A 20,997-nucleotide genomic window follows, 5' to 3' on the forward strand; every position below is an offset into this window, starting at 1 on the left:
AAAGGAAAATTAGTTATTAAAAATGATAAGCACTCTTTGCCCTGAAAGGTTATTTCTATTCCTGAGCCCCATAGGAAAAACTTGTTCCTACAAAACAGGTAACCTTGTATAAAGTCCTATTTTGAGAAGGATAAAACAGTTTCAGGAATTTTTAATGATGAAATCTTTGTTAATATCCTTTATACATTGTTTTTGGAACTATCCACATTGAAAGGGAGACACATTGCTATTGTATAATAAAATATAGGCGTGTCTTCCATCGCCTGCATTAGCAGGTGGGTTCTTTATCACTAATGCCACCTGGGAAGCCCTATAATGTAATACCCGTGCGTGTAGTCACTCAGTACTGTCCAACTCTTTGTGACCCTTTGGACTGTAGTCCACTGGGCTTCTCTGTCCATGGAATTTTTCAGGCAAGAATAGAGGGTTGATAATTCCTATTCCAGGGGATCTTCCTGACCCAGGGATCAAACCCATTGTCTTCTGTGTCTGCTACATTGCAGGCAGATTCTTTACCCACTGAGCCATCGGGGAAGCATAAAACTGGTATTGTGTTACAGGGGGATTCAAATGATACTACTGTAGGACATGACTTTTAAGTTCTTACCTGTGATGATTACAGAGAGCTTCACTGAACCACTGAAACTCTGTTATCCACAACAATTTTCAGCACAAGCATACAAAATTGCTAGCATAATAAGAGTCTATCCATAGCAATTGTGCATTTCATCCTAGCTTGTACTAATCATTACCATATTTTAATCAGTTAAGGCTAAACAGCATAGATTTCAAAGAAAATGCAACTGACGTGTGAAAACACTCGAGCCATTTTTAAGACAGTATACTGAATTTTTATCAACAGTAGTCTATAGCTTCTGTTGAGAGAGAAAAATAATTGATGCAAAAGAATCAATGGTCGGAAGAGAAATTATTGGGGGGCTCATTTCCCCCCAGTAATTTCTCTTCCGACCATGATAACAGCAGTAATGGTAATTTTTTACTTTCAACTTATTTTTTGTAATGATGAAAGAAATGCCTCTGGTTTTGTTTCAAGCAATTAAAGCAGTCATAGCAGGAATGGGAGGGCTTCCCTGGTGGCTCTGTGATAAAGAATCCACCTGCAAATGCAGGGGACATGAGACGCAGGTTCAGTTCCTGGGTTGGGAAGATCCCTTGAAAAAGGAAATGGCAACCCGCTCCAGTAATCCTGCCTGAGAAAGCCCACGGACAGAGGATTCTGGCAGGCTACAGTCCATGGAGTCGCAAAGAGTCAGGCATGACTCAGCGAGTAAACAACATAAGGAGGGGCAAAAGGCTTGGAAGACAGACTGAATGCATGATCTTTATTACAGGCATGAGAGGACACACAAACCTCCACCAGTAGTTCCAGAAAATAAATAAGCAGACTGAGACCTACTTACAACAGATAAATAATGATGATGATGATGAGAATAACAATAATAATAATAATACCTGACCAGGGGCCTGAAAAGGGAAAGGCTCTGGCTGAAGCTTTGCAATAAGGAAGTACCGTAATCTTGAATTTGGAATGCCAAGCTGAAAGTGAAGCAGAACAGGTAGTTGCTATGGGAAATTAAAGTGATCTATACCAACTGTTAGCATCTAGTGAAAAAAAAAAAACTCATACACTATACATTAGTTTACATCAGACAAAATTCCATTATCAATTTGTGGAAGACTTCCCTGCAGCAAATTCTTTCTTTTTTTTTTTTAATTAATTTATTTTTTTCCATTTGTTTTTATTAGTTGGAGGCTGATTACTTTACAATATTGTAGTGGTTTTTGTCATACATTGACTTGAATCAGCCATGGATTTACATGTATTCCACATCCTGATCCCCCCTCCCCCCTCCCTCCCCACCCCATCCCTCTGGGTCTTCCCAGTGCACCAGCCCCGAGCACTTGTCTCATGCATCCAATCTGGGCTGGTGATATGTTTCACCCTTGATAATATACATGCTTCGATGCTGTTCTCTCAAAACATCCCACCCTTGCCTTCTCCCACAGAGTCCAAAAGTCTGTTCTGCACATCTGTGTCTCTTTTTCTGTTTTGCATATAGGGTTATCGTTACCATCTTTCTAAATTCCATATATATGTGTTAGTATACTGTATTGGTCTTTATCTTTCTGGCTTACTTCACTCTGTATAATGGGCTCCGGTTTCATCCATCTCATTAGAACTGATTCAAATGAATTCTTTTTAATGACTGAGTAATATTCCATGGTGTATATGTACCACAGCTTCCTTATCCATTCGTCTGCTTATAGGCATCTAGGTTGCTTCCATGTCCTGGCTATTATAAACAGTGCTGCGATGAACATTGGGATGCACATGTCTCTTTCAGATCTGGTTTCCTCAGTGTGTATGCCCAGAAATGGGATTGCTGGGTCATATGGCAGTTCTATTTCCAGTTTTTAAAGAAATCTCCACACTGTTCTCCATAGTGGCTGTACTAGTTTGCATTCCCACCAACAGTGTAAGAGGGTTCCCTTTTCTCCACACCCTCTCCAGCATTTATTGCTTGTGGACTTTTGCATAGCAGCCATCCTGACTGGCGTGTAATAGTACCTCATTGTGGTTTTGATTTGCATGTCTCTGAGAATGAGTGATGTTGAGCATCTTTTCATGTGTTTGTTAGCCATGTGTATGTCTTCTTTGGAGAAATGTCTGTTTAGTTCTTTGGCCCATTTTTTGATTGGGTCATTTATTTTTCTGGAATTGAGCTGCAGGAGTTGCTTGTATATTTTTGAGATTAATCCTTTGTCTGTTGCTTCATTTGCTATTATTTTCTCCCATTCCGAGGGCTGTCTTTTCACCTTGTTTATAGTTTCCTTTGTTGTGCAAAAGCTTTTAAGTTTCATTAGGTCCCATTTGTTTATTTTTGCTTTTATTTCCAATATTCTGGGAGGTGGGTCATAGAGGATCCTGCTGTGATTTATGTCGGAGAGTGTTTTGCCTATGTTCTCCTCTAGGAGTTTTATAGTTTCTGGTCTTACATTTAGATCTTTAATCCATTTTGAGTTTATTTTTGTGTATGGTGTTAGAAAGTGTTCTAGTTTCATTCTTTTACAAGTGGTTGACCAGTTTTCCCAGCACCACTTGTTAAAGAGGTTGTCTTTTTTCCATTGTATATCCTTGCCTCCTTTGTTGAAGATAAGATGTCCATAGGTTTGTGGCTTTATCTCTGGGCTTTCTATTCTGTTCCATTGATCTATATTTCTGTCTTTGTGCCAGTACCACACTGTCTTGATGACTGTGGCTTTGTAGTAGAATCTGAAGTCAGGCAGGTTGATTCCTCCAGTTCCATTCTTCTTTCTCAAGATTGCTTTGGCTAGTCAAGGTTTTTTGTATTTCCATACAAATTGTGAAATTATTTGTTCTAGTTCTGTGAAGAATACCGCTGGTAACTTGATAGGGATTGCATTGAATCTATAGATTGCTTTGGGTAGTATAGTCATTTTGACAATATTGATTCTTCCAATCCATGAACACGGTATATTTCTCCATCTGTTTGTGTCCTCTTTGATTTCTTTCATCAGTGTTTTATAGTTTTCTATGTATAGGTTTTGTTTCTTTAGGTAGATATACTCCTAAGTATTTTATTCTTTTTGTTGCAATGGTGAATGGTATTGTTTCATTAATTTCTCTGTTTTCTCATTGTTAGTGTATAGGAATGCAAGTGATTTCTGTGTGTTAATTTTATATCCTGCAACTTTACTATATTCATTGATTAGCTCTAGTAATTTTCTGGTAGAGTCTTTAGGGTTTTCTATGTAGAGGATCATGTCATCTGCAAACAGTGAGAGTTTCACTTCTTTTCCTATCTGGATTTCTTTTACTTCTTTTTCTGCTCTGGTTGCTGTGGCCAAAACTTCCAAAACTATGTTGAATAGTAGTGGTGAGAGTGGGCATCCTTGTCTTGTTCCTGATTTTAGGGGAAATGCTTTCAATTTTTCACCATTGAGGGTAATGCTTGCTGTGGGTTTGTCATATATAACTTTTATTATGTTGAGGTATGTTCCTTCTATTCCTGCTTTCTGGAGAGTTTTAATCATAAATGGATGTTGAATTTTGTCAAAGGCTTTTTCTGCATCTATTGAGATAATCATATGGTTTTTACCTTTCAATTTGTTAATGTGGTTTATTACATTGATTGATTTCCTGCAGCAAATTCTTAAACCTTTTAAACTGTCACTTTGTACCTTTATTTGAGTGAAACAAATGTGGAATCAGATGAATCATATGTCTATGAGTCACTGTCATTTTATATTTCCCAGGTAAGAAGATATATAGACTTTCTTACATTCATTATTGATAGTACAATAATCATAAAAAAATAAAATTCACATATAGCTATAAAATTCAGATACAGAAGGAACCATGTCTGAACTAATTTTAAGATTTGCCTATAATGTTATCCAAAATGGATCCATTCTTTTTATTGAATCACATTCCCTTTGGGAAAATTTATTTAAGTTTCTAATTGTGGTACTTACAGAGGTTGGAGACAATAGAAATTCTTGGTACTGAAAGCCACAATTTTCTATTGTTTGTATTAACAGATCTCTGAAAAGACAAAGGGAAAGAAAGCTTTCACTTTATCATTTGAAATGTGGTTCTTATATAAAATATTACATATAAAACTTCATTTTATGTGAAAACTGTACCTCCACTCAACTTGTTTAGAAAGAGAAAAATCCTAGGTCTTAAGTCCAATACTTGAGAAATTACATTTCTCAAAAAAAGAGATAATCTGTATTATAAATAAAAAATTGCTAATCCACTGATGGTAAATTCATTATCGGAATGAAGCTATGTCTGTAGCCAATCAGATAGGGGAACACTGTCACAGACAGCAGGTGAATCAAGGACTTAATTGGTTGCATTTTCTCTAGTGGGGCAACCATCTGAAAGGGCCCTGACACAGGGCTTGCTTCTTCAATCCAACAGGACAGAAAATGCCTGTCAAGAGGACTAATTCTTACTGAAAACATTCCTACTTCTAATGAAATGGACACCAACTTAAGCAGCTAAAATTGAGAAATACCATTTGCATTACTCATTCTGGAAAAATTCAAACATATCAAAATGTGAGAGAATCAGCTGACCCTAACCTTGTGATACTTCACACTACTCTTCAAAAACTACATTAATGATAAACTACATAACATATCTAAAATGTTAGAGTGTACACATTTATTTTTCAGATCTTTATTTCACAACAGCTCTTATTATATAATATACCAACTCTAAGATGAACACAAGAGAAATATATTTCTTACCTTGTAGAAGATACTTCAAAACCTTTAACATTTTCTAAAAGAATATACTTCGGTAATTTTTGTAATCTAAAACAAAAACAAACAAACAAAAAAACAAAATAGAATTCCAAATATCTCAATACTACGAAGTAAGAAGCAAAGAAAATCCTTACTTGTGAGAAATATGAGGTAACTGTTCAAACTGATTTTAGAAAAGAATTTTATAAAGGATGGAGATGACATATTTTAACCCTTTCCCCCATAAACATGGCACACTTGATAAGGTTAACACTTGAAATGTTAATTTCCACTGAAGTTTAAGTGAAAACACAGGACTGCACAGAGCTTTGAACTACACAGAATGGCAGTTCAAAGGGCTGACGTTTACGTGGAATGGCAGCTTTTAGGGTTAGCAGTGCAATTTTTCAGGCCATGGGCAACAGCATTCACTAACACTAGCATCATCTGTACTAATCCTGTGAGCAGAGGCAATAGAATTCAGCTATTAGGCCGTAACACCCTGTCACTCACTTTAGCAGCACTGTAGTGCTAACAAACATCTGCAGTTGCTCTATCAGTCATGGCAGAAGAAAAATGGCATGTATAGTATCTGTAGAAGCTGCTAATCTCTATAAAATGATAAACATCACATTCCTCGAGATGCAAAGTTTTACACTTATGGTAAGCTTGTACAAGAATCTAAGTTTTTACCTTGGGAGAATGTCTAGAATATATAAGAAGCTATTTGTCCTTGGGTCAGTCACATCACCTTGCAGGCCAATTCTGAAAGGAATAAGAAAATAAGTTCAAGAACCTTACATAAAGATATCAAGTCACTTTTAAAAAGGCAAAACAGAGAACTACAATTAGTTGGTCCTCACAAAAAATATGATCATCTCTGTTGCTATAAAGAACAAAACATATTTATTCATGTAATTAAAACAAAAACAAAGCTTTGTCTGTCTAGTAAATGTAGTACTTATAAAAAAATAATATGCCCAAATAACTTATATGAGGCAAAGAAGAATATGAAGTCAATGAAGAATTAAAAACAATTATCCTCTTAAAATCAACTTGTGTAGGAAACACACACACACACAATTGGCTGGTGACACCTTTTGCTCTGCCCCAGGGGAAACAAAAGAAGTTCAGAGATGTGAGCTGGTTGGGCAGGGTGGCTACATAAGAGTCAATGGCAGTATGACCCAGCAATTCCACTTCTGGGCATACACACCGAGGAAACCAGACCTGAAAGAGACACGTGTACCCCAATGTTCATCGCAGCACTGTTTATAATAGCCAGGACATGGAAGCAACCTAGATGCCCATCAGCAGACAAATGGATAAGGAAGCTGTGGTACATATACACCATGGAATATTACTCAGCCGTTAAAAAGAATTCATTTGAATCAGTTTTAATGAGATGGATGAAACCGGAGCCCATTATACAGAGTGAAGTAAGCCAGAAAGATAAAGACCATTACAGTATACTAACACATATATACGGAATTTAGAAAGATGGTAACGATAACCCTATATGCAAAACAGAAAAAGAGACACAGATGTACAGAACAGACTTTTGGACTCTGTGGGAGAAGGCAAGGGTGGGATGTTTCAAGAGAACAGCATCAAAACATGTATGTTATCTATGGTGAAACAGATCACCAGCCCAGGTTGGATGCATGAGACAAGTGCTCGGGCCTGGTGCACTGGGAAGACCCAGCGGAAGCGGGTAGAGGGGGAGGTGGGAGGGGGGATCGGTATGGGGAATACATGTAAATCCATGGTTAATTCAAGTCAATGTATGACAAAAACCACTACAATATTGTAAAGTAATTAGCCTCCAACTAATAAAAATAAATGAAAAAAAAAAAAAAAAAAAGAGAGAGAAAGAAAAAAAAAGTCAATGGCAGTGATAACTAATCATATCCAAGTAGACCAAGATAGTAGCTAAGATCAGGACAATCTTGTTCAATGTACACGGGAGGCAATAAAGGTGAAGGCTTGATTCTACACAAAGGTGTTGCAACTTGGTTAGACTAACTAGGTCAAAATAGGTCATATGAAAAGGTGGTATTTGGATCAGCAATTAGATCTTATAAGTAACATTCAATATGATCAAGAACCAAGCAGAAAGGAAGACTAGATTGGGCATGAATTATAACAACAGAGGATTAGGATTTAAGACTGTCACATATTAGCTTCAAAGTCTTAAATTACTTGACATCACTTATCAGCTCCTCATGCCTGATAGCAGGACCAAAATCATCAGTGGATCTGAGGCTCAAATGGGAGAGGAGTGGACTTGAACAGATTCCTCAGAAACCTTGGTTTCTTCTCATTTAGTCCCTTTCCTCTGAGAGTTCCAAATGATGATTGTGCTGCAGAATCAGACTCTGCGGCCATTAGCAGCTGGATCTGGGCTGATATAGAGTGAGAATGGTATCATAGGGAAGACATGGGCCCCATTGCAGGGACATCTGAGGCATCACAGTGCTGGGGCTGCACTCTGCTCTGAGCCTCCCACTCACGGCAATCAAAAAAGCCACACCCTTTCATAGCTCAGGACTATCTTTATGTGGAACGTAAAGGCTTGATTCTACACAAAGGAGTTTTTGGAACGTCATCCTTCCTTGATAAATTCCCAATCTGCTTTCAGACACAGTTCCAGTATGACCTCTGAAAGAATTCCTCCCTCCTCATACGCAGCAATATAACACCTTTTCTCCTCTATGTTTTCATGGCAGTTTCAGCATTCATTTATTATCCCCTTAAATCACATTACAAGGTTGTAATTATTAATATTTGTCAGTCTGTAAGTTCTGTAACAGAACTGCAGCATTAAAAACAATACCTCTAATGTAGGGGCACAATAAATCCTTGAGGAATTAATTTCCTAGAAAACTTGAAATAAATCAAAACCTGGGTGGAAATTAAGCATGAGCAGAATATTTATTTAAATTTGAATTTTTACTAAACTTAAAATTGCATTATGTGTTTAAATGGAATGATATAAAATAATTGATAAATCCTGGCCCTTACATTTTCTAATTGTATGACCTTCAGAGAGTTACTTAAACTTTCTATGTCTCAGCTGCTCACCTATAAAAAGACAGTATACTAATGCATATCCCATAAGCTTGCTGAATTAAATGGCAAAATCTAGTAAGACATTTGGATGGTTGTCATTATTATCATTATTACTTAATTAAAAATATTATTGTTAAAAATATCTAAATGAAGATAGATTAGTCAAGATTTTATCTAAAATATAACTCCCTGAAATATATAGTCAAATAAATACCTTATAAGAAGAAACTGAATTGGAACATAGCTTTAAAAAAACTATTTTATAAATTGTATGTATTATTAAGTATACGTATCAATTTTGAGTAATACAAAATTCACAGATGCATTCTTGACTAGTTTTAACATTTTACAGTTAAGTAATTTAGGACTTGAATATTTATTATGAAAAATATGACTTTGATTAATCAGTGTTAGGAAGATATTCCTGAATGCTGATTAATTTAAATAATTCAAGGTAATTTGGGTCAGAAATAAATATTTTATCTTCAGTAGGTATTAAAGAAGTACCACATAGTCTCGCCATACCTACAATGACTATGACCAAATCACTGTGCTCATCTGGCAGTTAACTACTCTTTTCCTCATGATTAATGCTGACTTATAAATGTGAACAGAGAAAGAGAATTACGTATGAAAAATTTCACGACTAGGGAAATGCAGCGAATGGGCTTTATAGTGTCTGTGCTTGAAATTACAGTATATTTGATTTAATGAGTCTTTCAAAAGTATTCTTCCTAACAGAGAAATATGTATTATACATACCTTGTGAAGGGCTGACAGGGTGGGCTCATTAAAATCATATTGAAAGATAATCTGTCAAACTCTTCTAGTGTAATGCCCTAAGGAATGAATATTTGGGGGGGAAAGAATATAAAAACATGCGTAGAAGGGGGAAAAAGGAAACAAGCTGACTAATTACAACTAAATATATCAGAAATTGTGACAGCTTATTTATAACACTTAAAAGTTTATAAAACATTTAATACTTTTTAAATAAACTTCAGTTAAACTAACATTCCAAAGTGATTTTGTGAAGGAAGTAGAGCAGTAAGCCGAAGCTATAACAGATTAAGTGACTTCCCCCAAACCCCAGGACTAGCCCAAGCAGAGCTGGAAAGTTAGATCCTAAGCATTTCATGCCTCTATGATACCTCATGTCTAATTAAGACTGCTGTGATTTCAGGAATCAAACATGGAGAACTTTATTCCATAATTAATTTCAGCAAAAGATCTAGAGAATTATTAACACCTTTCTATTAATATTATTTATTTAGAAAATGTGATGTATAGACCAGTCACCACTTCTCTCCTGTCTGTCTGTCAGCACATCACCAAACAGAAAAGGGTCCCACTTTCAGATATCTGCATACTGTTTTACAGTTGTGTGTAGTCAAAGAACCTTATAATCTTTTGAGGTTCTGTAAAACAAGATTAACCAAAACAATGCCTACTGGGCTAAATAGTTTTAAGATGTACTGTTTTGCTCCTTTATATACAGTATCAGAAGACAAATACAGAGAAATACAAATCATGGGTTTGGCCAATTCTCATTAGGCTCTGTTAGCATATACTCTTAGCCAGAAATTTAAAACAACAAGCCCAGAATCCCAACATTCCTAGTTACAACACATTTCTAAGAAGTTCCAGTTCATGAAAAAAGCGGGAAAAGCTTTACTCTGAGTTCTGAAAAGAGTTAACTTGTTGAACACATCAGTTGTCTCTAGTGTATTAAAAGTTTGAATGTACATGTCTATTGTTTTTAAATCACAGGCTTCTAAAAGTAGTTTAAGATGTATATGTAAAATGAAATGAAAATTAAATAAAAGTCCCCAAAGCACCTCTAGAACCCAGAGCTCTAAAGAAAACAATCTGAAAATCACACACGCAACAGAGTGTCAGAAACCTGGGGCAGAGCAGTACCGTTATTACAGGTACTTAAGCTACACAGCTAGTTAGCACAGGGCTATTAAGAAAAGCAACTTATTGACTTCACAACTGACTGTAGACTGATTAAAGCCAAATTCCTAAAATTAAAATAAAAACCAAACAACAACTTTTAACATTAGGAGCATCCTAACTAGAATCTAAAAGAAGTAAGCAGTTAATACCTCCAATACCTCCAATTAGACATACAAAATTACAATTTTAAAGGATTTTTGGAAAGGGTGATTTTTTTAATAGCACAATCCAAATGACAGAGCAGTTATGCAAAACATAGTCACTCAATTAAACCATTCACAGCTATCTTTAACTTAGCAATCTAGGTCAGTGTATGTGACAGGATTCAAGAAAGTAGTTACAGAGATTCATGGATTAACTTTAATAATTTGATATTTTATAATAACACTAATGGAAATCTATTCTTTTCTCATAACCAGAGCACTGAAGTTAAAAAAAAAATCCTTGCTTTCGGAAAACATTAGATCAACTTCATGTGCTGACTTCATTTATCGAGTGTTGATAAGCAACTCTGTCACACTACTTGTTTTATTAATTCTCTTCTCAAAAAGCTTCCTGGTCATTCTTACACTTAATTTTCATTTAAACTTTAGGAAGAACTTGGTAGATTAGTAAACAACAACTTTTGACTGTTTTAGTGAATTTATTGCTAATCTAAAGAGAACTAAAATATTGTGGCACATGGTAAATCTTTAATAAAAACTTACTGAGTGGATATTTCATACTATTTTCTGCCCTATGAACTCTGATGTTTTGTTCATGAATAATTTGTTCAAAATTACATGTTTTGTTCAAGAACAGAACTTTGCTGATCATTGTATTAATCCCCATTATAAAGCAATTTTCTATGACTTATAAATACTTTTTGCCTTTAGACAGATCTTATATCAGTTCTGAAATACCTGTTATGCCTGGCATTTTCCCATTGTTTTAGGCACAATATGTAGTTCATTAGCCAATGTTCATAATCTAACCCACCAATATTTCAGAGTATCTATAATACGCTAAGCACTGTGATATGTCTGGGAATACAACAATGAACAAATCCAGCAAGTTTTCAGCTCACATGTTTATACTGCAGTAACTAGTAATTTTCCATCTCCTATCTAGATAAATATCAGATTTTAGTTTTATTACTAATTATCTTTGTAACTGTCCTATTCTTGGTTAAACACCTACATGCACTTTTCAGGCCTGACCCCAGGCCATGGCAAAGGCCTCACCCAGCAGGTGCTGGGGAAAGTCATCCTCCCCACTCCAGACTTGGAGCAAGGCCAGTGCCTGGCAGTCTCTGAGAGCAAGTGCAAGGTCTCAGGCCCCCTGGAAGATCATGCTCCTCACATATTTGCATTCCAAGGTCTCTCTATCTGTGGGCACAGAGTCCTCTTCAGCCGCCATCTATTTCTGCCAAGGCCTCCTTCTGGGAGGAGGAGAAGCCCTTGAAGATACTTCTCTTGCTATGACGATACCCAGCAAATCGCACTCTCTCCCCCAATACCAGGGGCTCCCTCAACTGTTAGCTGACTCCCTCGTCTGCTGATCCACTCAACTTCCCAGCAGGGTGCTGTACCCTAGGGAAACAGAACAGGGGCAGGGCATGGACATTTTCTCTACAGCAAGTAATTAAGGCTTCACTCTTTCACTGTTGCCCTGTTGCTTTAATCAGCTACTCTTGATCCCTGACAGCTCGGCTGAGCTCCTGACAACAACATGAAATAATGTCCTAAAAATCTACAGCTTCATTTATCTTTCAAAGAATAGACATATTTTTTGAGTCTCACTTTCCCTTCCTACTCCAATTATAGTATTTTTACACTGCAAAGATTTATAACACTCTCACCTTGCTTTCTGACCATAATTTCTTTCCTAACATGGCAGCTTTATTTCTGGGTTTTCCACTCTGATTCATCTCTTGCTTAGTTAGATTAAGTGGCTGAACCATTTTTTCAGTAAGGGCTCACAGGTAATACAGTTCATGAATTGTTGGAGGTTTTATTTCAGGAATGTTTTTCATTTACGTCTGTTAATGCTTTTGTCCCGTTTGTTTTGCTGTCTTCTGTTTGCCACACTGACATGACTTTTATTTCTATAATGCTTTTATTTTTCTCATCTTTTTTCTTCTTCCCAGACCACTGATAGTTTTCAAGTTTATTGTCTTATTATTGCTTTTGAATGAAGCTCCAATACGTCGGCCACCTGAAGCAAAGAGCCGACTTAGAAAAGACCATTATGCTGTGAAAGATTGAAGGCAGGAGGAGAAGAGGACGACAGAGGAAGAAATGATTGGATGGCACCACTGATCCAAACTCCCAGAGTTTCAGCAAACTCTGGGAGATGGTGAAGGACAGGGAAGCCTGGCATACTACAGTCCATGGGGTTGCAAAGAATCGGACATGACTGTGACTGAACAACAATACATTTATTTGAGTTCTTGAAGATAGCAAGTTTTATTTAAGGGCAAACTAATGGAGGTGTGTGTTTATAATTTTCTTCTGCTTCTTAATACAATTTTTCTGTAAGTATTCTGCTTGTTTATGTTACTTTCTTCCTTCAAAAAGTACTATATCAGCATAGCCTCAAAGGCTCCTTTCTAATTACTAATATATATATATATATATATTTTAATGGAGATCACTTGAATCTAGAGATTTGCTAAAAAGGTGAAAGAAAGAGCAGGTACTTTGTCACTTCAGTTTCTGAGAAGAACCCACAAAGATCTCTAACTTAAGACCATGCCTCTGTCCTTAACCCATGTTCTCACATTTAGGATGAGCAAGAAGTCTGCAGAGCTTGCAGTGATGTTTTCAGCCCAGTGATTTGGAATTTTTAATGTCTCTCCTCCTCACTTTGAACAAACAATTGCTGGGTCTGCTTTGTCTCCTCCCTTGTCCTTCTCAAAGCTGTATGAGACACAGAGAGATCTGAATGCAATTTTGCCATCTTCATTCACTGTGTCTTATTGCCACTACATCTGACATTATTTTTCTGTTTTCTTTTTTGTTTTGGTTTCTGTTTAAATCCCATTTTCATTCATAATGGTTTCCCATCCCCTCTTTTCTCTTCTTATTTCTTTTAGGAAAAGAAATATAATTTTAGAATAGAAATATCTTGTCTTTGCCACATTCAATCAGAGGTCCCCCCAAAAACTGTTCACAAGTCCAACTTCTGCACTAACTTGTAAGTTTCTCCAGGTAAAGACTAGTTCTCAGTCATATCTGTGTTCGTCTAAGGGCTCAATAACTTGCATGAAGTCAATGTTCTCAAATTTCAATTGATCAGAATATGTTGTTTTCAGTTCAGTTCAGTTCAGTGGCTCAGTCATGGCTCACTCTTTGCGACCCCATGTACTGCAGCACGCCAGGCCTCCCTGTCCATCACCAACTCCTGGCGTTTACTCAAACTCATATCCATTAAGTCGGTGATGCCATCCAACCATCTCATCCTCTGTCGTCCCCTTCTCCTCCTGCTTATGAAACTTAAAATCTCTTCAGTCTCTCATTACTCCTAAGTTCTCCATTAAACTTCCAACCGCTTTTTAAGCATGACCCTCAATGTACTTCTGATACATTTGCTCTGGACATGACACTCTTTCCATTACAGAACAGGGCTGAAGAGAACATCCAAGAAGAGACCAACAGCTGTAGGAAGGCACATTGTCTTTTTTCTCATAGACATCATTTTAACGAACTGATTCTCTCCTCTCAAATGAGCGGGAGGTACCTATCTCCATTCTTTCCTCTCCCTAGTATTCTTATTTCATATGCAGATAATATGACTTATTATCATCTATTAAAACTAGTACTGAAATAGAGCTACCACTAGAAAAATGGTTACATATATATTATTCTAAATGCCCCCAAATTTCTTCTGGCATGTAGTTGGGAACCCCAAATACATAAAGTGTCTCACAGTTTCCCTTAGAAGGTAAAAAAGAAAAAAAGGTTAAGACACCGAACGTAATGGGTGCTTTACTGAGATTTTGTTATTGTTTCATATTTTGTTCAGTGGGAGAAAACCCTTGCTGAATTGGGACATTTGACTGCATCAAATTTTAAATACTTACATTAAATTTAACTACATCTAAATTTAAACTTAGATCCATTTTTTTAAATAAAATAAATTTTGCTATCATAATCCATGTCAGGGAAATTTTGGAACCTAAATGCAGATTGCCTACATATGAGTCAATTCAGTTACTTTTTAGCAGGTATGTTTCTCCTGACCCTGTATTTACTTCTGCCCTACGTCCAGGATGAGACTGGCAGACTTAGTGCAGTTTGCCATGATGTTCATGAAGTGCACTGCTACCAGTTACTGGAAGGATGATGTTATACCCATAGCACTTCTCTCGATGAGGCTCGTGGAGAAAAATATTCTGTTCTCAGTATCAGTGATAGATGGTCTTCAACACATAAACAGATGACTTTTACCTTGTGAATACCCAATCACAGAGCCAGGAAATGGCCCTATTTCATATCTAGCTAAAAGAAAGCTTAAAACAAACCTGTTGGATACATAAAATGTGGTACATCCATGTCATGGAATATTATTCAGCCATTAAGAGAAATGAAGCCCTGACACATGCTACAACACGTCTGTATGGAAACATGCTAAGTGCAAGAACCCAGACAAAAAAGGGCCACACATTATATGATCCCATTTATAGAAATGTCTAGAAAAGTCAAATCCATCGAGGTAGAAAGTAGATTAGTGGTTGCCAGGCCTGGAGGGAAGGAGAAATGGGGAGTCACTGCTAATGGGTACCAGATTACTTTTTACGGGGGTGAGAATGTTCTAGAATTAGAAAGTGGTAATCCTTACACAACTTTGTCAGTAAATGAAAAAAGAAAAATGCTAAAAATGTACACTTTAGAGTGGCAGACTTCATGGTATAATGAATTATATCTTACTTAAATAAAATTTGTGAGACTTTTGCTTCTGTCTGGAGGGAATAAATTCTGAGACTTACTTTCCTTCTGTAAATAAACTAGAAAACTGGGAGAAATGTAATAACTATTTTCAGATATTGGACCACAGGCAGATAGGACTACCATTCCTTGGGGAAAAAAAAAAAAAACCAGTTGAAGATTTTAGACTTTCTACCTGGAGATAATTTCCACACAACAGTGAAGGGAAAGGACACTTAAACTGTACCTGGGAATGTAGATGAGTTGAAAGAGACACTGGCATTCAAGGTCAAGGTGACTAGAATTTGCAGAGCAAAACTACCACACTAAAAGAAGCTGCATAAGGAATGAAATACAGAAATCTGCATAACATTCCCTTTGAGTGTCCTGCTGAGCATGCACCTGTGCATCTATCAGGCAAAATGCTTTGAGGTAGGCAAAGACCAACTGCCAGGAAAAGAACCATTATTGGGAAGCTGTAAGTCAAAAAAATTCCCAGATCTCAGGGCAAGAGATCATTCGAATTACCACCACAACCTAGTTGAGAACATGGGACACTTAATAGCAATCAAAGAAAGGTCTCATATTAGTAGCAAGATCCCTGGAGAAGGAAATGGCAACCCACTACAATACTCTTGCCTGAAAAATTCCATGGACTGAGGAACCTGGTAGGCTACAGTCCATGGGGTCACAAAGAGTCGGACACGACTGAACGACTTCACTTTACTTATAGCAAAGGCTACTCCACATATACTCTGAAATGCTTAAAATAAGCCTCAAAAACAATCAAGATGATCTGAAATTAACTGCCTCTGAGAACAAAATCCAACAGTCTTTAAAAGATTACAGTAAACTCCAGCACTCAAAAATGTAAAACGTACAATGTTAGGCTCCCAATAAAAAATTATTACAATGCTAATAAAACAAGATAATGTGACCCATAACAAATGGGTGTGAATGGAGGAAGAATTCATCAATAGAAACAAACCCAACAATGACATGCTGGAAATAACAAAGATTTTAAACAGTCATCATAAATATCATTAATTTATTCAAATACTTAAAAGGAAAATAAAAATATTACAAGGAGACAAGAACATAAAAAAGAATTAATTGAAACTTCTAGAAATGAAAAATATCTAAAATGAAAAGTTGCATATCAAAAAAAAACCTCTTAAAGATACAGTAATATAGTGTGCTTCTAAAATGAAGCAAACAGAGTAGAATAGACTAAAAATGAACAGTCTAAGTGAATATGAAGGGATCTTAAAATAAAATCTAATTGAAATGCAAGGACAGGGAATTCTCTGGTGGTCCAGTGGTTACGACTCTGTGCTTTCACTCACTGTCAAGGGCACAGGTTCAATTCCAGGTCTGGGAACTAACATCTAGCAAGCCACAAGGCACAGCCAAAAAAAAGAGGCAAAATTAAAAGGATGGATAAAATACATACATACAAACACTAACCATAAGAAAGCAGAAGTTATATTAATTTAAGAAGCTATATTAATATCAAGAAAGTAGACTTCAGAACAAGAAATAATTCTGAGGGATAAAGAGGACTATTTCGTAATGATAAACAGGTCAATTAGTAAAGAAAACAATCATAAAGCATATACACTTAATAAAAGAGCTCTGGATAAAATGAAGCAAAAACTAAAAAGAGTTAATAGACATTCACAGTTGTGCTTGGATATTACAACATTCTCTCAGCAACCGATAGCAAAAAATCAGTAAGGATACAGAAAAACTGACAATACTATCAACTAACTTGACCCAAACGACATTTATCAATGTCCACTCAACAAAAACAGAATACACATTCTTTCCAACAGGACACAGAGCATTTACTAGACAGAGTGAATTCTGGGCCATAACACAAATCTCAACCAATTTAAAATAACTAAAACCATACACAGTATGACACCAATAAAACAGAAACGAGAAATCAGTAACAGAAAGACATCTGAAAAATTCCTAAATATTTGGAAATTTTAGAACCATTCTTACAAATTAACACATGAGCCAAAGACAAAATCAGACGGTAAATTAGAAAATACTTTGAGCTGAATGAAAATGAACATAAGACATATGAAAATTTGTGATTTGTAGCTGAAATTTAAGAAAATATACAACATTCTATGTTTGCATTAAAAAAGAAACACAAACTCAAGTCAATCATCTAAAGTCCCAATGCAAGCAGTGTAACAGAGAGTAAACTAAACACAAAGTAGAAAAGAATAATAAAGATGAGTAGAAATTAGTGAAATAGTACAAACGAATAACAGATAAAATCAATTCCATCTAAATCTGTTTACTTGAAAAAAGCAATAAATTTGGTAAGACTCTAGCTTTAGTAGTAGAGGAAAAAACAGAAAAGATAAAAATTACTAACATCAGGAATGATAACAATGGATATAAGGAAATATGATGAATAACGTTATACCAATATTATTGACAAATTAGAGTAAAAGATAAATTTCTTCAAAGACACAAATTTCCAAAACTGAATGAAAAATAAATAAAAAGCCTCAATAGTCTTATAACAGATAGACAAACTCCTAATTAAAAGGCAACAGCACTGGAGTGGATTGCCATTTCCTTCTCCAGAGGCTCTTCCTGACCCAGGGATCAAACCCAGGTCTCCCACATTGTAGGCAGACACTTTACTCATAATTAAAAACCTTCCCACAAAGAAAACTCCAGGTCCAGATGCCTCCACTGATGAAATTCTATTATTTATAGAAGATCTAATACTTGTTCTTCACAGACTCTTAGAAAAACTAAGAGTTTGTGAAGCCAACTGGATTGGCCAAAAAGTTCATTTGAGTTTTTCCATAACATCTTACAGAAAACCCAAACAAACTTTCAGCCCAATATAAGGCTAGTATTGATACTGCCCTAAATATCAAAACTACATAAATATTTTATGAGGAAAGTACAAAAGTCACCTACAAAGATAAATGTAAGAATACTTAATAAAATATTAGCAACTGGGATGCAGAATAACATAAAACTGATTCTATATCATAAAAAAGCAGGATTTACCCCAGGAATGCAATATTGACTTAACATTCAAAAAAGGAGTTGATATGATCACCATATTAACAGAATAAAAGGGCAAATTATATAATCATGTTAAATGATGAAAAAAAAGTTTTTGACAAAATTCAAAACGTATTCATTCAACAAATTCTTACAAAATGAAATAAAAGGAAATTTCCTCAACTTAATAAAAGGCATGCTCATACTCAGTCGCTTCAGTCACGTCCGACTCTGCGACCCCATGGGCTGTAGCCCGATAGGCTCCTCCGTCCATGGGATTTCCCCGGCAAGAATACTGGAGTGGGTGGCCATTTCCTCCTCCAGGGGATCATCCCGACCCAGGGATCAAACCTGTATCTCCTGGTTACTCTCACAGAAGCATTTAAATAATTTTTTTTAATCCAGTTTCTACAGCTACTGCCATCCCTCTGACCAATTCTTCTCTTGTTTTTGAAATTCTCTCCTTCCTTGACTCTTAAAATTCCAAGACCTATTTATCCTCCAGCCTCTTTGCCAGTCATCTTCCCATTTCACCTGCTTCTAAATACCCATGTTCCTCTAAGCATGTAATACATGACAAATACACAGCTAACATCTAAGACGTTAAATGATAAATGACTAAATAATTCTCCCCTAATATCTGGCAGAAGGCAAGAATGTCCAATGTCACACTTTTTTTTTTTTTTTTTTACTGATTCTATTTTTTTTTTTATTTTAACTAAAGTTTGTATTTTATTTATATTTTCTGTTTTTTTTTTTTTTCCCCAGTGGGTTTTGTCATACATTGATATGAATCAGCCATGGATTTACATGTATTCCCAATCCCAATCCCCCCTCCCACCTCCCTCTCCACCCGATTCCTCTGGGTCTTCCCAGTGCACCAGGCCGGAGCACTTGTCTCATGCATCCCACCTGGGCTGGTGATCTGTTTCACCATAGATAGTATACATGCTGTTCTTTTGAAATATCCCACCCTCACATTCTACCACAGAGTTCAAAAGTCTGTTCTGTATTTCTGTGTCTCTTTTTCTGCTTTGCATATAGGGTTATCGTTATCACCTTTCTAAATTCCATATATATGTGTTAGTATGCTGTAATGTTCTTTATCTTTCTGGCTTACTTCACTCTGTATAATGGGCTCCAGCTTCATCCATCTCATTAGGACTGGTTCAAATGAATTCTTTTTAATGGCTGAGTAATCCCTATCAAGCTACCAACGGTATTTTTCACAGAACTAGACCAAAGAATTTCACAATTTGTATGGAAATACAAAAAACCTCGAATAGCCAAAGTAATCTTGAGAAAGAAGAATGGAACTGGAGGAATCAACCTGCCTGACTTCAGACTCTACTACAAAGCCACAGTCATCAAGACAGTATGGTACTGGCACAAAGACAGAAATATAGATCAATGGAACAGAATAGAAAGCCCAGAGATAAATCCACGAACCTATGGACACCTTATCTTTGACAAAGGAGGCAAGGATATACAATGGAAAAAAGACAACCTCTTTAACAAGTGGTGCTGGGAAAACTGGTCAACCACTTGTAAAAGAATGAAACTAGAACACTTTCTAACACCATACACAAAAATAAACTCAAAATGGATTAAAGATCTAAATGTAAGACCAGAAACTATAAAACTCCTAGAGGAGAACATAGGCAAAACACTCTCCGACATAAATCACAGCAGGATCCTCTATGACCCACCTCCCAGAATATTGGAAATAAAAGCAAAAATAAACAAATGGGACCTAATGAAACTTAAAAGCTTTTGCACTACAAAGGAAACTATAAGTAAGGTGAAAAGACAGCCGTCAGATTGGGAGAAAATAATAGCAAATGAAGAAACAGACAAAGGATTAATCTCAAATATATACAAGCAACTCCTGCAGCTCAATTCCAGAAAAATAAATGACCCAATCAAAAAATGGGCCAAAGAACTAAACAGACATTTCTCCAAAGAAGACATACAGATGGCTAACAAACACATGAAAAGATGCTCAACATCACTCATTCTCAGAGAAATGCAAATCAAAACCACAATGAGGTACCATTACACACCAGTCAGGATGGCTGCTATGCAAAAGTCCACAAGCAATAAATGCTGGAGAGGGTGTGGAGAAAAGGGAACCCTCTTACACTGTTGGTGGGAATGCAAACTAGTACAGCCGCTATGGAAAACAGTGTGGAGATTTCTTAAAAAACTGGAAATAGAACTGCCATATGACCCAGCAATCCCACTTCTGGGCATACACACTGAGGAAACCAGATCTGAAAGAGACACGTGCACCCCAATGTTCATCGCAGCACTGTTTATAATAGCCAGGACATGGAAGCAACCTAGATGCCCATCAGCAGATGAATGGATAAGGAAGCTGTGGTACATATACACAATGTCACACTTTTGATTCAACATTGTAAAGAAGGTCCTAAACAATGCAATAAGGCAAGGAAGAAGTTATACTGGTTGGAAGGGAAAAGTATAACTCTTTTTTTCCTCAGACAATAGAATTGTACATGTTAAAAATCCTAAAAAATCAATATTAGTTATCAGCAATATAGCAAAGTTATAGGATACTAGGTTAATAAATACATATTACAAAATATTAACTAAATATTATAAAATATAGCTGATACAAATTAATAAAGACCTAAATACGTGAAGAGAGATACCATATTCATAAACTAGATGATTATTTTATGAAGAGATC

General features: G+C 36.2%; 1 protein-coding gene across 5 annotated transcripts in view; it reads right to left on the reverse strand.

The window, feature by feature from the left end:
- TRDMT1 (tRNA aspartic acid methyltransferase 1) overlaps window positions 1-20,997 on the reverse strand; it is an 89,573-nt gene that overhangs the window by 9,372 nt on the left and 59,204 nt on the right. For all 5 annotated transcript variants that reach the window (XM_043882930.1, XM_043882934.1, XM_043882931.1 and 2 more), the window contains 5 exons: window positions 9,136-9,212; window positions 5,995-6,066; window positions 5,305-5,370; window positions 4,519-4,588; window positions 1,474-1,557 (listed from right to left, as the gene is read on the reverse strand). In XM_043882930.1, coding sequence (XP_043738865.1) covers window positions 1,474-1,557; window positions 4,519-4,588; window positions 5,305-5,370; window positions 5,995-6,066; window positions 9,136-9,173 — 330 coding nt within the window. In that variant the 5' untranslated portion in view covers window positions 9,174-9,212. The remainder of the gene's footprint in view (window positions 1-1,473; window positions 1,558-4,518; window positions 4,589-5,304; window positions 5,371-5,994; window positions 6,067-9,135; window positions 9,213-20,997) is intronic.

Source organism: Cervus elaphus, chromosome 23, assembly GCF_910594005.1.
Source record: "Cervus elaphus chromosome 23, mCerEla1.1, whole genome shotgun sequence".
In the NCBI taxonomy this organism is placed as follows: Eukaryota; Metazoa; Chordata; class Mammalia; order Artiodactyla; family Cervidae; genus Cervus; species Cervus elaphus.